The 16,173-nt window shown below is 41.7% G+C and overlaps 1 protein-coding gene across 8 annotated transcripts in view; it reads left to right on the forward strand.

The window, feature by feature from the left end:
- The window catches only part of colec10 (collectin sub-family member 10 (C-type lectin)), a 94,139-nt gene that overhangs the window by 31,857 nt on the left and 46,109 nt on the right, over nucleotides 1-16,173 (forward strand). For 6 of the 8 annotated variants that reach the window (XR_011352079.1, XM_069920587.1, XM_069920585.1 and 3 more), the window contains exons 3-4: nucleotides 9,089-9,160; nucleotides 15,993-16,043. The exons of 1 other annotated variant lie outside the window; for it this stretch is intronic. Coding sequence is in view for 6 of the 7 variants with exons in the window: in XM_069920587.1 (XP_069776688.1) it covers nucleotides 9,089-9,160; nucleotides 15,993-16,043 (123 nt within the window). In the remaining variant the exon portion in view is untranslated. The remainder of the gene's footprint in view (nucleotides 1-9,088; nucleotides 9,161-15,992; nucleotides 16,044-16,173) is intronic. One more of the 8 variants, XM_069920583.1, reaches the window with a different exon arrangement.

A 16,173-nucleotide genomic window follows, 5' to 3' on the forward strand; every position in this document is an offset into this window, starting at 1 on the left:
CTCCCACGGGAACTTCCCACAGTGGTCTCATCCAGTTGGTTTCTGGCTTATTAGGTCTGGGTTCCTGCTCCCTGGGAAATGAATCAAAGGGTTCTGCCCTTTCTTCCTGAAGAGTCTCACACTGTTCTGAATTAAAGTTACCTCTCTCTCCTGTCAACAGAGGTGGTAATCGAGTGCTTTGTGAGCGAGTCATCATACCACTCCTACTCTCCTCTTTTCTCTAGCTGTGGGGGAGGAGGGGAAGGTGCAGAAGGGTAGGGCATAGGAGGGGGAGGAAAGATAGGAGCCGGCATAGGAGGAACATAAGGTGGAGGGAGGGAATGTGGTTCAGGGACAAAAGGTTACTCCTCTCTCTTGTCCTTGTACTCTTTTTCTTTCAAAACCATTGATCACATGATCCCCTAAGCCAGCAGGCTGCATATTCCCTGCTCTCTAGGTTATTTCTCTGGTTTTGATAGAGCCAGATGTTCAAAGCTTGACACATCCAGTCATCCTCGGATCCGAGCTTTGGCCAGTACACGGAGCTCCCTTTAATCGGGTATTTAACCCAGTCCCTACAACAATACCTGACCACGGTCAGTTTGTCCTTTCCACGGGTCCTTCCCGTGCCCCACTCAGATAACATCAACCCGGGCGGGCTGCACGTAGTTATCTGACTCTCATATCCTTTACCAGGACTCTCTTCCTTGCTACCCATACTTCCCATACTGATAGGCAAGTAAAATTCCTCTTACCGGGTTCCAGTAGCAAGGCTCTAGCGCGCTTCCTTCCGTCGTTTGTTCTCAATGCCTCTTCTCGGATATCACTCGCTTCTTCCACTGACCAGCCACCCGTTGTCCGTGAGTCCAGCTGAATCAGCTGGGGTGCACCTACTCTCGTCGTCGGGCACTCTGTCAGTGGAGGGAGTGTGATCCCGGACGAGCCCCCATTTGTTAGATACAGAATTACCTTTAAAGAAATTGCTCGAGACAAAAATTGAGAACAAAGAACATTTATTATACAACAATGCAAAGTTGGGTGCTTCCCCTTACCCTGGGAATACGCACATATACTGGGGCTCACCCAACTTTTATACAGTTTATCTCAATATAGGAATAACCCCCCCTTACATTCTTCTGCCCCCTGCTGGAGAGGTTTGGCATTAGGCAATCCTGCCTACATGCTGTTTCTGTGCACTTGGTGGACCAGGGGGTATCCTGTCGGTGTCCCTTCATGTTATTGTCCTTATTCACACCTTCCTGATTCTCGGAGCTACAGTCTCTTGATATGCAGAGTTCGCTACTCCTGTCTAGGGTTAACTAATTTAATATGTATAACTTTGTAAATCTATGTAAGGTTAACTAATTAGATATGTAGAACTTGGCACTTCTGTCTATCCAGACTACCTCAACTTCCTACATTCTATTGTTCCTTACCGCTCCTTATCTTATTCTTATGGTGGCTCATTGATCTTGTCACAAAGACTAGAAGATTCTTATGTTAATCGTGCTGACTCTGCTTTCCTGCATCCTAATTCCCAAGCTCATCCTGTTTGTACTGGTTACAGCCATTAACTGATGTATGAATTTTAGTTTCCTTCATGTTCATAATTTTAGATCAGTTTTCCCATCTCTCACAGAGAGAAGCTGGATCAATGAGCAACAGCCATCTTCATTACCCATAATCTCTCATGCAGCTGGAACCTCTCTGGGAAATGCAGAGCAGTTCCAGCTTCATGGGGTATTATGGGTAAAGAAGATGGCCATTGATCCCACATTAAAACAAAAAGAGGCTCACCCTGCTGGTCTCTACTGAGTCCTTGTCTGCCTCCTTCCAACCTGGCTTGGCTGCCGTTGGGATGCTTCCCGTCATCTGGTCCCTCTTCACTGGCTCGGCTGCCAGGGGATTTCCCATCACCTGCTCCTCCCTTGGAGCCTGGCTCTTGCTGCTGCTCAGACTTGGCTGCTCCCTGCTTTGCCTTGGCTTCTCTTCCTTTGGCACTACCTTCTCCTCGGCACTGGCTTGCTTCTCTCCTCCCTCCTCCCTCCTTCCTCCCGGGCAGTGTAGCTCAGCATCTGGGTTCCTTTTCCCCCTGGCTCTGACAGCGTAGTGGGCTCCGACTCTCCTTGTACCCCGTTGGGCCTTCATGCTCTTTGGTTGCATTCTCTTCCACTCGCTCATGCTGCTGCTGCTCTCTCTCTCTCTCTCTCTCTCTCTCTCTCTTTCTCTCTCTCTCTCTCACTCTCCTCTCTATCTCTCTTGCTCTTTCTCCTTGCTCTCTCTAGAACTGCTGAGAAAATACTGTCCATATAGTTTTAAAAAAATGTTTGGTTTTCGGTATCATAGATAAAGGGATAAGAATCAGTAAATGACCATTATTGCATTGGGTTACCTTTTAAAGAAAGGAGAAATATGCATATCTGAAACAGAGAGAAAAAAAGGAAATAAAAAGCAGCAAAAAGATGTTCCTTCTGTTTACGTTGAGATTGATTCAAATTCTTCTGGGGAATCTCTGTTCAGAGCACATGTTAAGGAAAAGTCAACCCTGCAGCAAAAGACTAAATAAGAAAGCCACTTCTGAAGAAAATAGATCTCTGTGAAAATAATGAAAATCATCCTGCAAATATTGCTGGTGATTATTCCTGTGAAACTAAATCTGAGGCAGGATTAAAACAAATGTCAGAGAACAAATCGCCCAGAGGCGACAGTAGAAAAAGTCAATGAAAATATTTGGCAACATGCTGCAAAATTGGTGCAACTGCCTTCAGAGAACAAAATATTGAAAAAAGACTTGGAAATATTGGGTAATCGCGAAAACAGTAACTGGAAGGACTTTAATTTTGTACTTGGAAATAAATCTGATTTTTAGAAAAATGGGACTGTATCTAATGATTCTTCAGTTTTGCAAATGACCAAGAGAAAAAGCCAAAGTTGACAACAATGGAGATTTAATTGTAGATAGAATTCACAAAGCCAGAGAACAGAAGAAAATAACAATTGTTGAAGAAATTAATGCAGCTAATGAGGAAAGGAATTCAGCCATATCAAGATGCATCCAATTGGAGGAGGAGATTCATCTTTTGAAAGAGAATAAGTCATTGGTTAATAATGCAAGACAGCTGACTACAGAAAACAATCAAGATTGTACTTTGAATGATGCAGAAAGAAAGAGAAATTGCATTTTGGCAATGTAACAAGCAAGAGGAAGAAATTCAAACACAGCAGTTTACTACAGCAGGACTGAAAGCTGAAGGACCAATACATCACATGACCCTTTCACTCCAGATCAAGTTACTAACTTCTCAGTAGATAATGGGAAAATTACTTTCCTATTGAAATAATTGAATGCAGAGAGAGAATCAAACAAAAGGCTTCAAAATAAACGGTCAGAAAATGAGATTGAATTGGAAGTTGCAACATTGGATCTGGAATTGCACGAAACGGCAAAAGAAGTCGGAATGGCTGAAAAGGCTGCAGTTCTAGTCGAAGAGATTTGTAGGAGCCATAAGTGGAGTCAGCCTGCTTCTTTACAGAATTCTATAAATGCCGTGGTTGTTGATGAGTTTGAAGAACCAATGTTGTTTGAATCTTATCTTTGACTAACTGCAGGAAAGGAGGAAAACGATGAGCAAATCTGTTCCTGGAATGCTTAAAGAGTCTTGCCATTAAAAACAAGAGGATCAGATAAACCCATTTCAAAATCTGGTTCTAATATTGTTTCTCTTCCAAAGATGACGTCATTATTTGAACAATGCATTCGAGTTCTTCAAAATAATGTGGACTCTATTTATGAAGTTGGAGTACAATTTGAAATCTGGAAATATCCTATTGAGAACTGCAAACTGGTGTTTGTTGGAAAAAATACTAAATCATTTGTCAGAAAGACTTTAAAACTCAAGACTGAAATGGTCTAACATCAGATGCAGCAGGGTCTGCCTTCTACAGGAGATGGAGGAATTTTGACAAGTCCAAACTGATTTTATTTTGTTTTTTGGATCTTGCCTCTTGACCACTACACAGACTACATACTTTGCTGGTCCATAGTGGTGGTAAAGATCACTCTTTTCAAGGCTATGTGCTGGTATCCTCTGACCTTATGAAGAATAAAGAAGATCTACATAATATTGGAATTTATTGCATTTGATTGTTATTTATAATTGCATAATTATTAGTTGAGTTATAATGCTTAGGGACAAGTCAAAGGCTTATTATTTACCATTGGTGCAGCTATGGGTGTTGGTGGCGTCTTGGGGCCCAGAAGCTGTGTATATTCAGTATCATCCAGTGTGCATGCACTATGGACTGGGGGGGGGGGGGGGGCACGTGGGTGGCACCTACGTGGGGTTACACATGTAGGTGGAGCAGTTAGTGAACTCGTGTTGAACAATATGGTGCTATAGAGGCAAGGAAGGTGAGTGAGGCTCTCATATTTTCTGTTGACTATTACCAAAGATTAAACATTGGTTATTATAGATCGTTCATTGCAGATCTCATTGTAATAGATTGTTTCCACATAGACATTACTACTTGGAATATATGGGTTACGTTGTAATAAATCATTATGAGTCTGTGTGTTCATCAATTTAAGAAAAAACCTCATCTGGACTTGGTAGTGGATTACATCGAAATGCATTACAGTAAAGAGCCCCACCTAGCCTCCAAGCGGCTTTTATGGATAGAAGTCGCTATACTAGCCCATCACATCTTTAAGGAACTTCCAAATAAATTGTTCAAGTAATTTGAAACACAAACACTACTGATTTGGAAGGATGTACTTTTATTGTCATCTTCAGTACTTCCCATGGTGAAATTATCAGGTTATTGTTAATTATAAAATGGTAAAATTTTAAAATTTAATTAAAAAAAAAGCACAGATTTGATGGCAAATGGATAAAGAAAATGTTTGGCTTGCACGAAATACATATTTCATGCAATTGCACCCAAAATTTATAATCTGGTATCTCAATCTGGACACTTAAGCCAGAAATGGTTAGACAGAAGTCTTGATAATTTGGTGGTGTATTTGGCCAGTGTAGTACAAGTGAAGAATTGCTGCCCACTGATCAGGTGCTGCCATATACATCTGGGACATTGAATAGGATCCTATTTGCCTGCTAATTAGTACACTGCACCATCAGACAGGCTCATTACTCCACATACTCCATCTGCTTTACTTTATTAAAAGAGAAAAGTAAGCATTGATGTTGCAAATCCCTCTTATTCCAGCCTTGATTGATTCCACATTGAGCCTGAATCTACTGGAAATGAGATCAAGCTGCCTTTGTGATTTCTATTTTAAGGAGTTGAAAGGGCTTTGTGGAAAGTCTCTTCAGAGAACAATTTTGCTTCCTGAATTCCAGTGTGTCCAACTTTCTTCCTGCTTCATATGCTCTCTGATCTTTATAGTCACAGAATCACACAGCATAAAGCACACCCTTCAGCCCAACTCATCCATGCTAACCAAGTTAGTATTCTAGTCCATTTTCCTCCATTTGGTCATATCCTTCTAAGCCCTTCCTATCCATATATCTATCAAAATGCCTTTTGAACATTGTAATTGTACCAGTTGTTTAGCTTCCTCCGGCAGCGAGTTCCAGATATGGACCGCTTGGGAACCTCTTAAATCTATTCCCTCCTATCTTAAACCTATGCCCTCTTGTACTAGAATTATCTACTCTGGGAAATAGACTGCAAACATTCACTACATCCATGCCTCATGATTTTATCAACCTCTATAAAGTCACCCTGCAGCTTCTGGGCAACCATTCTCAACAGGAGGTATACGACTCCACCCCCACCCCCAAAAATATGGGGTGCACAGCACATTTAAGGGGAGCCATAGATAGATTGAATCATAATTTTTTTTAAATTATGCAATCAGTAGGAGAGAAGTACAGAAGAACCAACTAAATTTGACTACTTCACAGGGAAGGTGGCCCATAAATTTTGAGCAGACCTAAAGAAGCCATAGCTTAAAATTGAGGTTGAGAATGACTGCTCTTGGGGAATAAAGACCAGCCACTCTTTCAAATCCTCCAGTCCAGTGGTTTTCAAACTGCCCACTAAACTTACATTCCACCTTAAGCAATCTCTGTGCCATAAGTTGAGAACCACTCTTTTAATTGTACCTAATTGACTCGTTATGTGCAGTTTCATAACTCCAAAGGAAATAGGCCAATGACAATTTTTCTCAAGCAAATTACTTCAGTAACAATTGGGTCTACAGCAGTGGTTCTCAACCTTCCCTTTCCACTCACATCCCACCTTAAGCAATCCCTTACTAATCACAGAGCACTTATGTCATTCAACAACAATTAGCCTCCCTTCCTGTGAACTTTAATGACTTTAAAGAACTTAAGAAAAAAATATTTTGTCAGCACTTACTGTTATGAGCCCAGAGGACCCCAAAACCCAGCAGCAATAGAAATTCACCAAGACAAATGGTTACTTAAACAAAAGTTGCTTTTAATTATCTTTAAACATGAAAACAGGATCAAACTTTAACATCACTATTAACTTAACCCCCTTCTAATTCTAAGCGGACATGTATGTAATGTTTGTGTAAGTTCATAAAAGTTATTTGGTTCACAGTTCAATCTCACTTCTCATTCTCCAAGTTCACTGGTTGCAGGAAATTCTTATACTGTGCATAGAATTTAACATTTATAAAGTTCTCTAGGCTTTGGTGCTTGAAAGGTAAATGGTTACCACTCAGGAAGGTTCTTGTCAGTTTTCAGAGAGAGATCTGTTGCTCATTGGACACAAATTGATTCCTTCCGATCAGCCATGTCAGTGTCCTGCTGAAGAAACTTTCCCCATCAGGGTTTTACAGATGAAAACCTCTTTCTTTCAGGTCACTACAGAGTTCTTTTTTGTTTCCCTTATTTCAAGTGAAACATGATGCAACCATTCCTCTCCTCTTGCATGGACCATAAGGGCTTTGACCAGACTGAATTAAGAACTCACAATCCATCTTCAAAATGGGGTTTTCCACAAGCTTGCCAGCTTGTCCTGTTCCAGTCCCAGCTGCTGCTGCTGAACTGTAGAACTGAATTCTCTCTCTTTCTTCCCCCCCCACCCCCCCCCGCCATCTGAGAAAACCACATGACCCTCTTAGAACAGCAAACTGCACTCATAGTGTGGCACCGGACCCAATCTTCTAAATTCGTTCATCTGTTGCTTTCCAAATCAATAATCCATTACTTCACAGCATGTCCAATAACACCTACTTGTGAAGTCCTTATAGGCATTCTTCAAAGGCACCCGGAGCCTGGACTGTCTGGCCTGAGCAGAGCTCTGCATCTTAAATGAGATCTGTTTTGAAGTGTTTATATGTGACCTACACTAAAAATCTGCCACAATTTATCTCCTTTAAAACATATCTATATGCATACAATATAAAATAATCTGTCACACTTACAAACAGGCCTGTTTCAGCAGGCGTCAATCGTACTGGTGGTAAACGGCCTAAATAGCTGTCATCCAGTAGCATTCCCATCAACAGTGATGGTGTTTTGAAAGGCTGGTCTTGAGGCATATCAGCTCCTAAGTGCCAACAGGTCCATGGCAGATGCCATCTCACTGGCTCCACACAAACCTCTGGAACACCTAGACAGCATTAAGAATTATTGGTCTATAATTCCCAGGATTCTCCCTAATACCCTTTTTTCAACAAGGGGACAATATGTCCGATTCTCAAATCCTCCGGCACCTCCCCTGCCGGCCTGGATTTTTAAATAATTCTTCTTTATTTCAAGTTCTGGCTGGGTGGGGTATTTCACATTTCAAAAACAGCAGGTTTTTCCCTTTCCCATGTCCTCCTTGAGGCAGATTAATTGCTGCTAATAAGTATTCAGCACTTTTATTAGTGCCAACCTGCCTTATCCATTTTTTTTCCTTGATCTCCACTCTCACAGATTTTCCCTTTCTTCTCTCCATCCCTCAACTTTCTACAGAGGTTTAAACAGGACTGCCTAAAATGCTATGACCTTTTCTCTTCCTGCTGAGTGTTTTCCGTTTTCATTTCAAAATTTGACAGTAGCATAAACTATTTGAACAATAAGAACCTGGAAAGGAAAACTAATTTAGCAAAAGTGGCATTTGATGATTCTTGAGAACTGCGAGAGAAGAACTGGAGAAATTTAGCAGATCATGCATCATTCAAGACAGTCGACGTTTCAGGCCTGAGCCCTTCTTCAGGAGTGCTGAAACTTGGGCAGATGCCCAAATGGGGGAGGAAGAGCAGTGTAGCCTAGTAGGTATTGGGCAGATGCAAGGTGGGATGGGGATGAAAAGAGTTGAGAGTTAATTGGGGGATGGGGCAGAGGGCAAGAAACATAGCTCTCTGATAGGAGAAGGAAAGCAGGAGCTTGAGGAAGCAAAACAGGGATGAGGGAAAGCGAGAGAATGGGAGAGGAGGTTAACAAATGAAAGAAGTCAATATTGATGCTGTCTGATTAGACACAGCTGAGATGGAATATGAAGTGTAGTTCCTTCAATTTATGTGGATGTTGGCAGACATGTTACTGTGGCTATGGGGAGCAGAATTAAAGTAGCTGGCCACTGGGAGTTCCTTGCTATTGCAGCGGACAAAGTGAAGGTGCTCAACAAAGCGAGGCCATATCGGGAGCACTGGATGCAGTAAATGACCCACAAGTGAGGGGCTTCACTTGGAATGATTGTTTTGGGACCCCGAATGGTGGTGAGGGAGAAGGTGTAAGTGCAAGTGTGGCACTTCTTCTGGTCACAGGGGTAAATACTGAGGGGGAGGGGGGAAATTGGGGGGAAGGGATGAATGGAGTAGGGAGAGGGAGCAATCCCTATAGAAAATGGAGAGGAGAAGGGATGAGAAGATATGTCAGATGGTGGGATTTAATTGTAGTTGGCAAGTCAAGCAGCATCAGCAGGAATAAAAGAGTGGTCAACATTTCAGGCCAGATCACTTCAACAAATCATCCTAAGGAAGGATGAAAACATTGACCATTCTTTTTCCTTACTGATTCTGCTCGACCCACGGAGCTCCTCCAGCAGATTGTTTGTTGCTCCAGATTTTCCACCATCCGCAGTCTCCTCTGTGTCTCTACTTGATGATTCTTTTCTGTTTTCAAAGGTGAGCAGGGTGAAAAAGGTGACATTGGTGAACCCGGAAAAACAGGAAAATTAGGACCTCTTGGACTAATAGGTAGGATGCACTCTATCCAACAATAATACCGTTATGTTTGCATGACCTTTTAACTCCATTGCTGGTAGCAATATTGCTAGTACTTTTTTGTCAAAATCGTAGTGTAACCTTGTTACAGATTTATAGCTAATCACCTGAAACTAGGGAGCTAATTGTGGTGTAACCAGAGTTTTAGAGACCTGCAACATTACCTCGTGACTCTTGAACTCAATCCCCCTAACTAGTAAAAGCCAGCATGCCATACACTTTATTATCCACCCTGTCAACTCGCATAGCAAACTTGAGGGATCTCTTGATTGGATCCCAAGTTCCATCTGTTTATCGACATTGCCACATCAGTTTTCCAGATTGAATCCGCCACTTCTCCACCCCACTCTGCATCCTGGACCATATCCTATTATAATCCACCACTTCTCCACCCCACTCTGCATCCTGGACCATATCCTATTGTAATCCGCCACTTCTCCACCCCACTCTGCATCCTGGACCATATCCTATTGTAATCCGCCACTTCTCCACCCCACTCTGCATCCTGGACCATATCCTATTGTAATCCGCCACTTCTCCACCCCACTCTGCATCCTGGACCATATCCTATTGTAATCTACAACAGCTTACTACATTATCCACAGCACATGCAACCTGCACATCATCTGAAAATCTATGGACCCACACTCCAAATCCTCATTTATAAAAATCACAAAGAGATTTCCAGAACAGATCCCTGCAAAACACCATGAATCACCAATCTCCACGCAGAATGTACTTCATCAACTAAAGCACTCTGTCTATCTGTGGGCAAGCCAATTCCTCATCGATGCAGCCAAGTTTCCATGGATTCCATGCCTCATAAATTTCTGGATAATCCTACCATTGGGAACCTTGTTAAATGCCTTACTGAAATCCACATACAGTGCCTTCCATAATGTTTGGGACAAAGACACATTTTTATTTACTCCTGTGCTCCACAGTTTTAAATTTGTAATCAATAATACACATGCATTTAAAATGAACATTTCAGATTTTATTCAAGGTTATTTGTATACATTTTGGTTTAACCATGTAGAAATTGCAACACTTTTTATAGTCCCCTCATTTGAGGGGAGCCATTGCAGGCAAAATCTTCGCTAGGATTCTCCTAAATAGAATAATACCTAGTGTCACCGAAACAGCAGTGCGACTAGGTTGGGCGGTGGTTGGGGGGGGGGGGGAGAGAGAGAGACAGCAGCGCGACTCGGGTGGGGGGGAGAGAGATGGCAGCATGACACGGGCAGGGGAGAGAGACGGCAGCGTGACTGGAAGGGGATGGATACATCAGCACAATTTGGGTGGGCTTAAATCTGGGGCAGCTGGCTTTTGTTCTGAAATCCGAAATTTGGAACACACCGTCCCCCAAGGGTTCCGGATAAAGGATTGTGTACCTTCACAAGGAAGATCTCCACTGCTGATGACAAGAGTTCTCATCATAATGAAGTAAAATTCCCAAAAATATGTCCGACAGATCAGAAACACTCTTCAGGAGGCAGGTGTGGATGTGTCAATGACGACTGTCTGCAGAGGATTTCATGAACAGAAATACAGAATCTGCACTGAAAAATGTAAACCATGGCAAAGGGGGAATGCTTTGGATCTTGGGCAGTTGCTTTACACCCCCACACTTTGCTCTTGCCACCACTCTGATGCACGTTAATCTTGGTCTCATCTGTCCAGAAGACCCTTTTCCAGGATTCTGCAGGCTTCTTTAAATACTTCTATAATCTGGCCATTCTTTCTGTGGCTAACTCGTGGTTTGCTTCTTGCAGCGTGGCCTCTGTATTTCTCTTCACAAAATCTTCATCTTTTATTAAAAATAAATTTTGAAATCTAATGAAATTGGCTTAGGCCAAATGGCTTTGAAAGAGGATAAATGAAACCACATATTTTTGACCATATTTCTGCTAAATCACGCTGTGCAAAAATGTTGAGGGGGTGTTTTAGTCAAGGAAACAAAAAAAGAAGTCATAAGAGAGACAAAGAATGATCTATACAGGAAGTCAAAGATGAGGAGACTGACAAAACAGAAGAATTAATGGTAGAAAAGGCCATATGAATTCAATGGCTGATTCCATAGTCTTTGCATTGAAGGCAAGCAGGTCCCATGGCAATGACTCTCTCCATTCAGGTAACTGGGCGGGTATCCTGGCCAAGGAGGAGATTGAAGTTGGAAGCCCTTGTTACACAATTCTGCACATTCTGGAGAGCACAAAATTCCAGTCTCTGCTTTCACCACAGGTATCCCTGGAGTTGTTACTTTCACTAAAGTGCATGTGTGCTTCTAATACCTGGAATAAGCTTTCCACATGACATGGGCTGTGGAACCCTCCATGCTAAATCTCACAAATTGTAAACTGCAAGTTAACTTCTTAGTGGCCCTGGGATTCTTTGCTGCTTCAGATGTCACCTTCTTTTAAACCAAATCCCTCAATATCCCAAGTGCTGATATGAGTATTTTCATCCATCAGCTATGTGCTTCTTGAACTGTATGATTGCCTCTGAATGACACCCATAACACCCAAGAGAGTGATCGGGTGGAGTGGTTGGTAGATGCAGCCCCTGTATTGTTATGGTATCTATCACTGCCAAAGTTGTCTTTGTTTAGATGTAGATGAAAGGATGAAAAACCGACGCAAGAACACTCCCCATCTCTTCCCCAGCACTTCAACTGCCTGCTCTGTTACCCTTGTTGACACTTTACAGGACCATATTTTGAATGATGAGGTTTTGCATTGCAATGTTATCTCCATTCATTTGGAAAGGAAAACTCAAAACGTGTGCATGAGATTTGTCTTCCCTCAATTGGAAGAATGAACCATGGAAAGCAAGTTTACTATCTAAGTGTTTAATGGGGAAAGTATAGTAGGTTCTGCAGTCATAGTTCAGTTAATGGAGAAGAGATGGTATGAAGCACTAATGATACCTTGAAGGGAGAATGTGAAAGATGCTCCTACTTGACATTTAAATATAAAGATATATGACCTATGAACTACCACTTTGACTCCTTGAGGATGACACCGAAATGTATTCTGCATGGTCACAATGACCTGGAAATTATCGAGTCAGTTTACTTATACAAATTCGAGCTTTGATCAGAAATTTCAAAAGTCCAGGTTTCCTTGCATGGCAACTTTTTGAATCCACAGTATGTGTACATTTTTTTTAATATCAGAGGGCTTCCCCCAAGGATGTCCACCTGATTAATAAGCTCAGCTTCCCCTCATGCAGCGATGGCAGCATGAAAGGAAGTATGCTCAATTCACAACCTCGGGGAGATCCCAGGGAAGCTTAATATCCAGAATCCAAGACTCCAAAAGTCATCTGATTTGGGGGAAATGATTTGGGTGGACTGGGGTGTGGGGAGTGGGATTGTAAATTTGTAGATGGAAATTTGGAGAGGCAGTCGAAGCAATTCTGTTCCATGTTACCCACAACCTAGGCACTTGCCTTCTGCATGGATCTACCCTCAGTTTCCTTCTGCTGCTTGATTTCCTGACGCTCCATAGTATGACCATCCCAACTCTAACATTTAAACTGCAGAGTAGTTTTAAATCTAAGATTTCCAGTTTATCACAAATATTTAATTTGCCAAGTTTCCTTCTGAAGATAGACAAAGATCAAATTCTTAAACTTACCAAAACTTTGACAACCTACTCTGCCCCATGTCTAGGTTATGCTGCTGATGGGATTAATCCTGGTAAATTTCATCTACTTTAGCCTCTCTGAGAAGTGTGAAGCCACACTGATCATTTCTTTCAGCAAGTCAATTGCATCATCATTTTTTTTAATAGCTGCCCTTCCTCTGACATATCGTCAACATCCTATAGATGCCATTGTGTGTCAGGAGCCAACCATTCACCTAGAGATCATTTGCACCACATTCACTTCCACTCCACAAATGGCCTGGGTTCACTTGAAGGGCAGATTGTTCATTGGATACATGCCATTCAAATAATTTACCCCCAGCAGGAAATAAATCCAGTCAGCATTTGATAACCACTTGAGCATCCATTCATAACATCAAGGAAAAGAGATTTTTTTGGTTTCATAACATAATCTATTAATTGTGAAGTGAGAACTCGGCACAATCTGGACGTTCCCCAATCCATTCGAAATGTCATGGAGTCCTAAAGCATGGAAACAGGGCCACAGGCCCAGTTTGTCCATGCTGAACAATGTTCCCTCTGCTTTGGTCCCTCTTGCTCGCACTAGATCCATAGCCATCTTTTCCCCTCCCATCCAAGTTTTCCTTGAAGGAAGCTAATGTACCCTCCTTTAGCACTTTGGCAGCTTGTTCCATACTTCCAGCAGCCTCTGGGTGAAGTGCTGTACCCTCACATCTTTTAAAAAAAAATCCTACCCCCTCAACCCTCTCGTCTTATCTTCTCCTACTCTTGGAAGCAGACTGTCATTATTCAGCTCATCACAATATTCAACTTCTCTAATGACAACAGTTTTGTAAACCTCTTCTGAACCTTTTCCAACTTTATAATATCTTTCCTTAATCTCAGTGACTAATATTCCAAATGTGGCCTCAACAACATCTTGTATAACTTCAACATAACACCCCAACACTTATATTCAATTACCCAGCTGATGAAGCCAAGTGTCCCAAACACTCTCTATGATTACACTGTCTGTGCTGCCATCTTTAAAAAGCTATGTACATGCTCTCCAACCCTCTGCCCTAGAACACTCATTAGGGTCCTGAACTTGTTTAATTGACCCAAATGCTGCACCTTGCACTTCTCGAAGTTCAACTGCCATTTCTTGGCCCAGTTTCCCATCTGATCTTGACCCAGTTGTAAATGTAACTTTCTTCATTGCTCTGCATATTTTCATGTCAATAACAAGCTTGCTCAGTTTTACACAAACATCCTTGTCCAAATTATTTATGTATATAAAAAGGCAAGGGTCATAGCACTGAATCCTGAGGTGCTCCACACGGTCCTCCAACCTGAAAAACTACAACCACTCTCACTCCTATCATTAAGCTAATATTTTATTCAATTGACTCGCTGGCCTCCTGTCTCATGTGCCCTAACCTTCCATACCAAGCTACAATGTGGAATATTATCAAACTCTTCACTAAAGTTGACAGAAATGACATCAACAACCTTGCTTTCATCCACCTTCTTTGTCACCTCTTCAAAAAATTCTATCAAGTTCTTGAGACACAATTTCTCAAATACAAATACCTGCTGGCTCTCCTTAATTTCCCCCTGTACACCTGAATGTTGGTAAATTCTATCTCTCAGAATCCTCTCCAACAGTTTCCCTGCCACTTTCATCAGACAGCACCTCATTTGCCATCTTCCAATTCTCTGGAATGATTCCTATCCTCAGAAATGAGTTACAAATGTCAGTCAAGGCCACAACAATGTCCTTCCCACAATATTCTGGGATGCCCCTGGCCTGTAATCTAGAGATTTATCCACCCTGATGCAATTTAAAATTGGTAACTCCTCTTCACTACTAATGCAAGCTATCTCATTACCATTTACATCCCACTCCTTGATTATCCTGCTTCAAAGTAAACACATTCATAAAATATTTATTGAACTTCCATCTCTTCTGACTCTGCACAGAGATGCCCATCCTAAGTCTCCAAAGGATCAATACTTTCCCTTGTGAACCATTTGTTCTTGATATGCTTATAACATGGTTTTGTCTTCTCCCTTACACTGTCTGCCAAAGCCATTTCAAAACTTCTTTAAGCTCTCCTTATTTCCCCTTCACTATGCTCCATCATTCCTATATTTCTCAAGGGATTCCCTCAAACCTGTCTGCCTGTATCTGATTATATCCCTCCTGATCTGTGCATCTGTATCTCTTGTAAACCAGAGTACCTTTACTTGGCTATCCCTGCCTTTTACCCCACTGGGAACATGTTCATGCTGGACCTTCTGTGTAACACTGTTAAATGCCTTAAAGTACAGTCACTGTGTGCCAGTGGGGGAAAGCTGAATGTTCAAGGTGCTGGATATCCAGGAGTCAAGCAGCCTGCTTTGTCCTGAATGGTATTGAGTTTGTGGAGAGTTGTTGGAGTTGCAATTCAAGGCTATTTTGTCATGGACTTGACTTATATCTTTGTAGATGTTGGAAAGGTTTGGGGTGTCAGAAGATAACTCAATTACCCGAGAATATTCAACTTCTGACCTACTCATGCAGATATGTAATGCGATCGAATGTCAAGACCAAGCTCTCTCTTGGAGATGGCCATCGCTTGGCATTTTCATGGCACAAATGTTTCCTGCCATTTATTAGCTCTGTAGAATGTTGTGTATGTCTCGGACAGCCTGCAATCAGATGAATGAAGTTGAACATTGGCAATCAGATGTATCCATTTCTGACTTTTTGATTAATGGAATATCATCAATGAAGCAACTGAAGATAGATGGGTAAACAAAACTGCCCTGAGAAATTCCTGCTGCAATGTCCTGGGATTGTGGCAGTTGTTCCTAATTGTATGTGCAAGATATGACTCCATTATACTGGAGATAAAAACAATGTGATTGTACTTTAATACACAAATCTGCCAAACATCTCCAGTGCTTTTGTATATTATACTGGAGTGTTCTCATTTGACACCCATTGACTTCTGGGTTTGATGCCACACTTGGCCAAATGCTACCTTGATGTCAAGGGCAACACACAATAAAGTGCTGAAGGAACTGAGCAAGTCACATAGCATGCATGGAAAGCAACAGGCAGTCAATGTTTCTGACCTGATTCTCTCACCAGGAGGTGTATTTTTATATACCTCTAAAAGATTATCCATCTTCCTCCTTCACTGCAGGGAGAAAAGACCCAGCCTATCCATTCTTACAGCTCAAGCCCACCAGCCCTGGTAACATCCATATATTATCAAATGCACATATTAATAACTAAAAAAAACCTGTTAAATGACATTTTAATTCATACTTTGTTTTATGGCACTATTGAATAAACATGTACAATACCTTAAGTGCATCTCAATT

This window comes from Narcine bancroftii, chromosome 2 (assembly GCF_036971445.1).
Source record: "Narcine bancroftii isolate sNarBan1 chromosome 2, sNarBan1.hap1, whole genome shotgun sequence".
In the NCBI taxonomy this organism is placed as follows: domain Eukaryota; kingdom Metazoa; phylum Chordata; class Chondrichthyes; order Torpediniformes; family Narcinidae; genus Narcine; species Narcine bancroftii.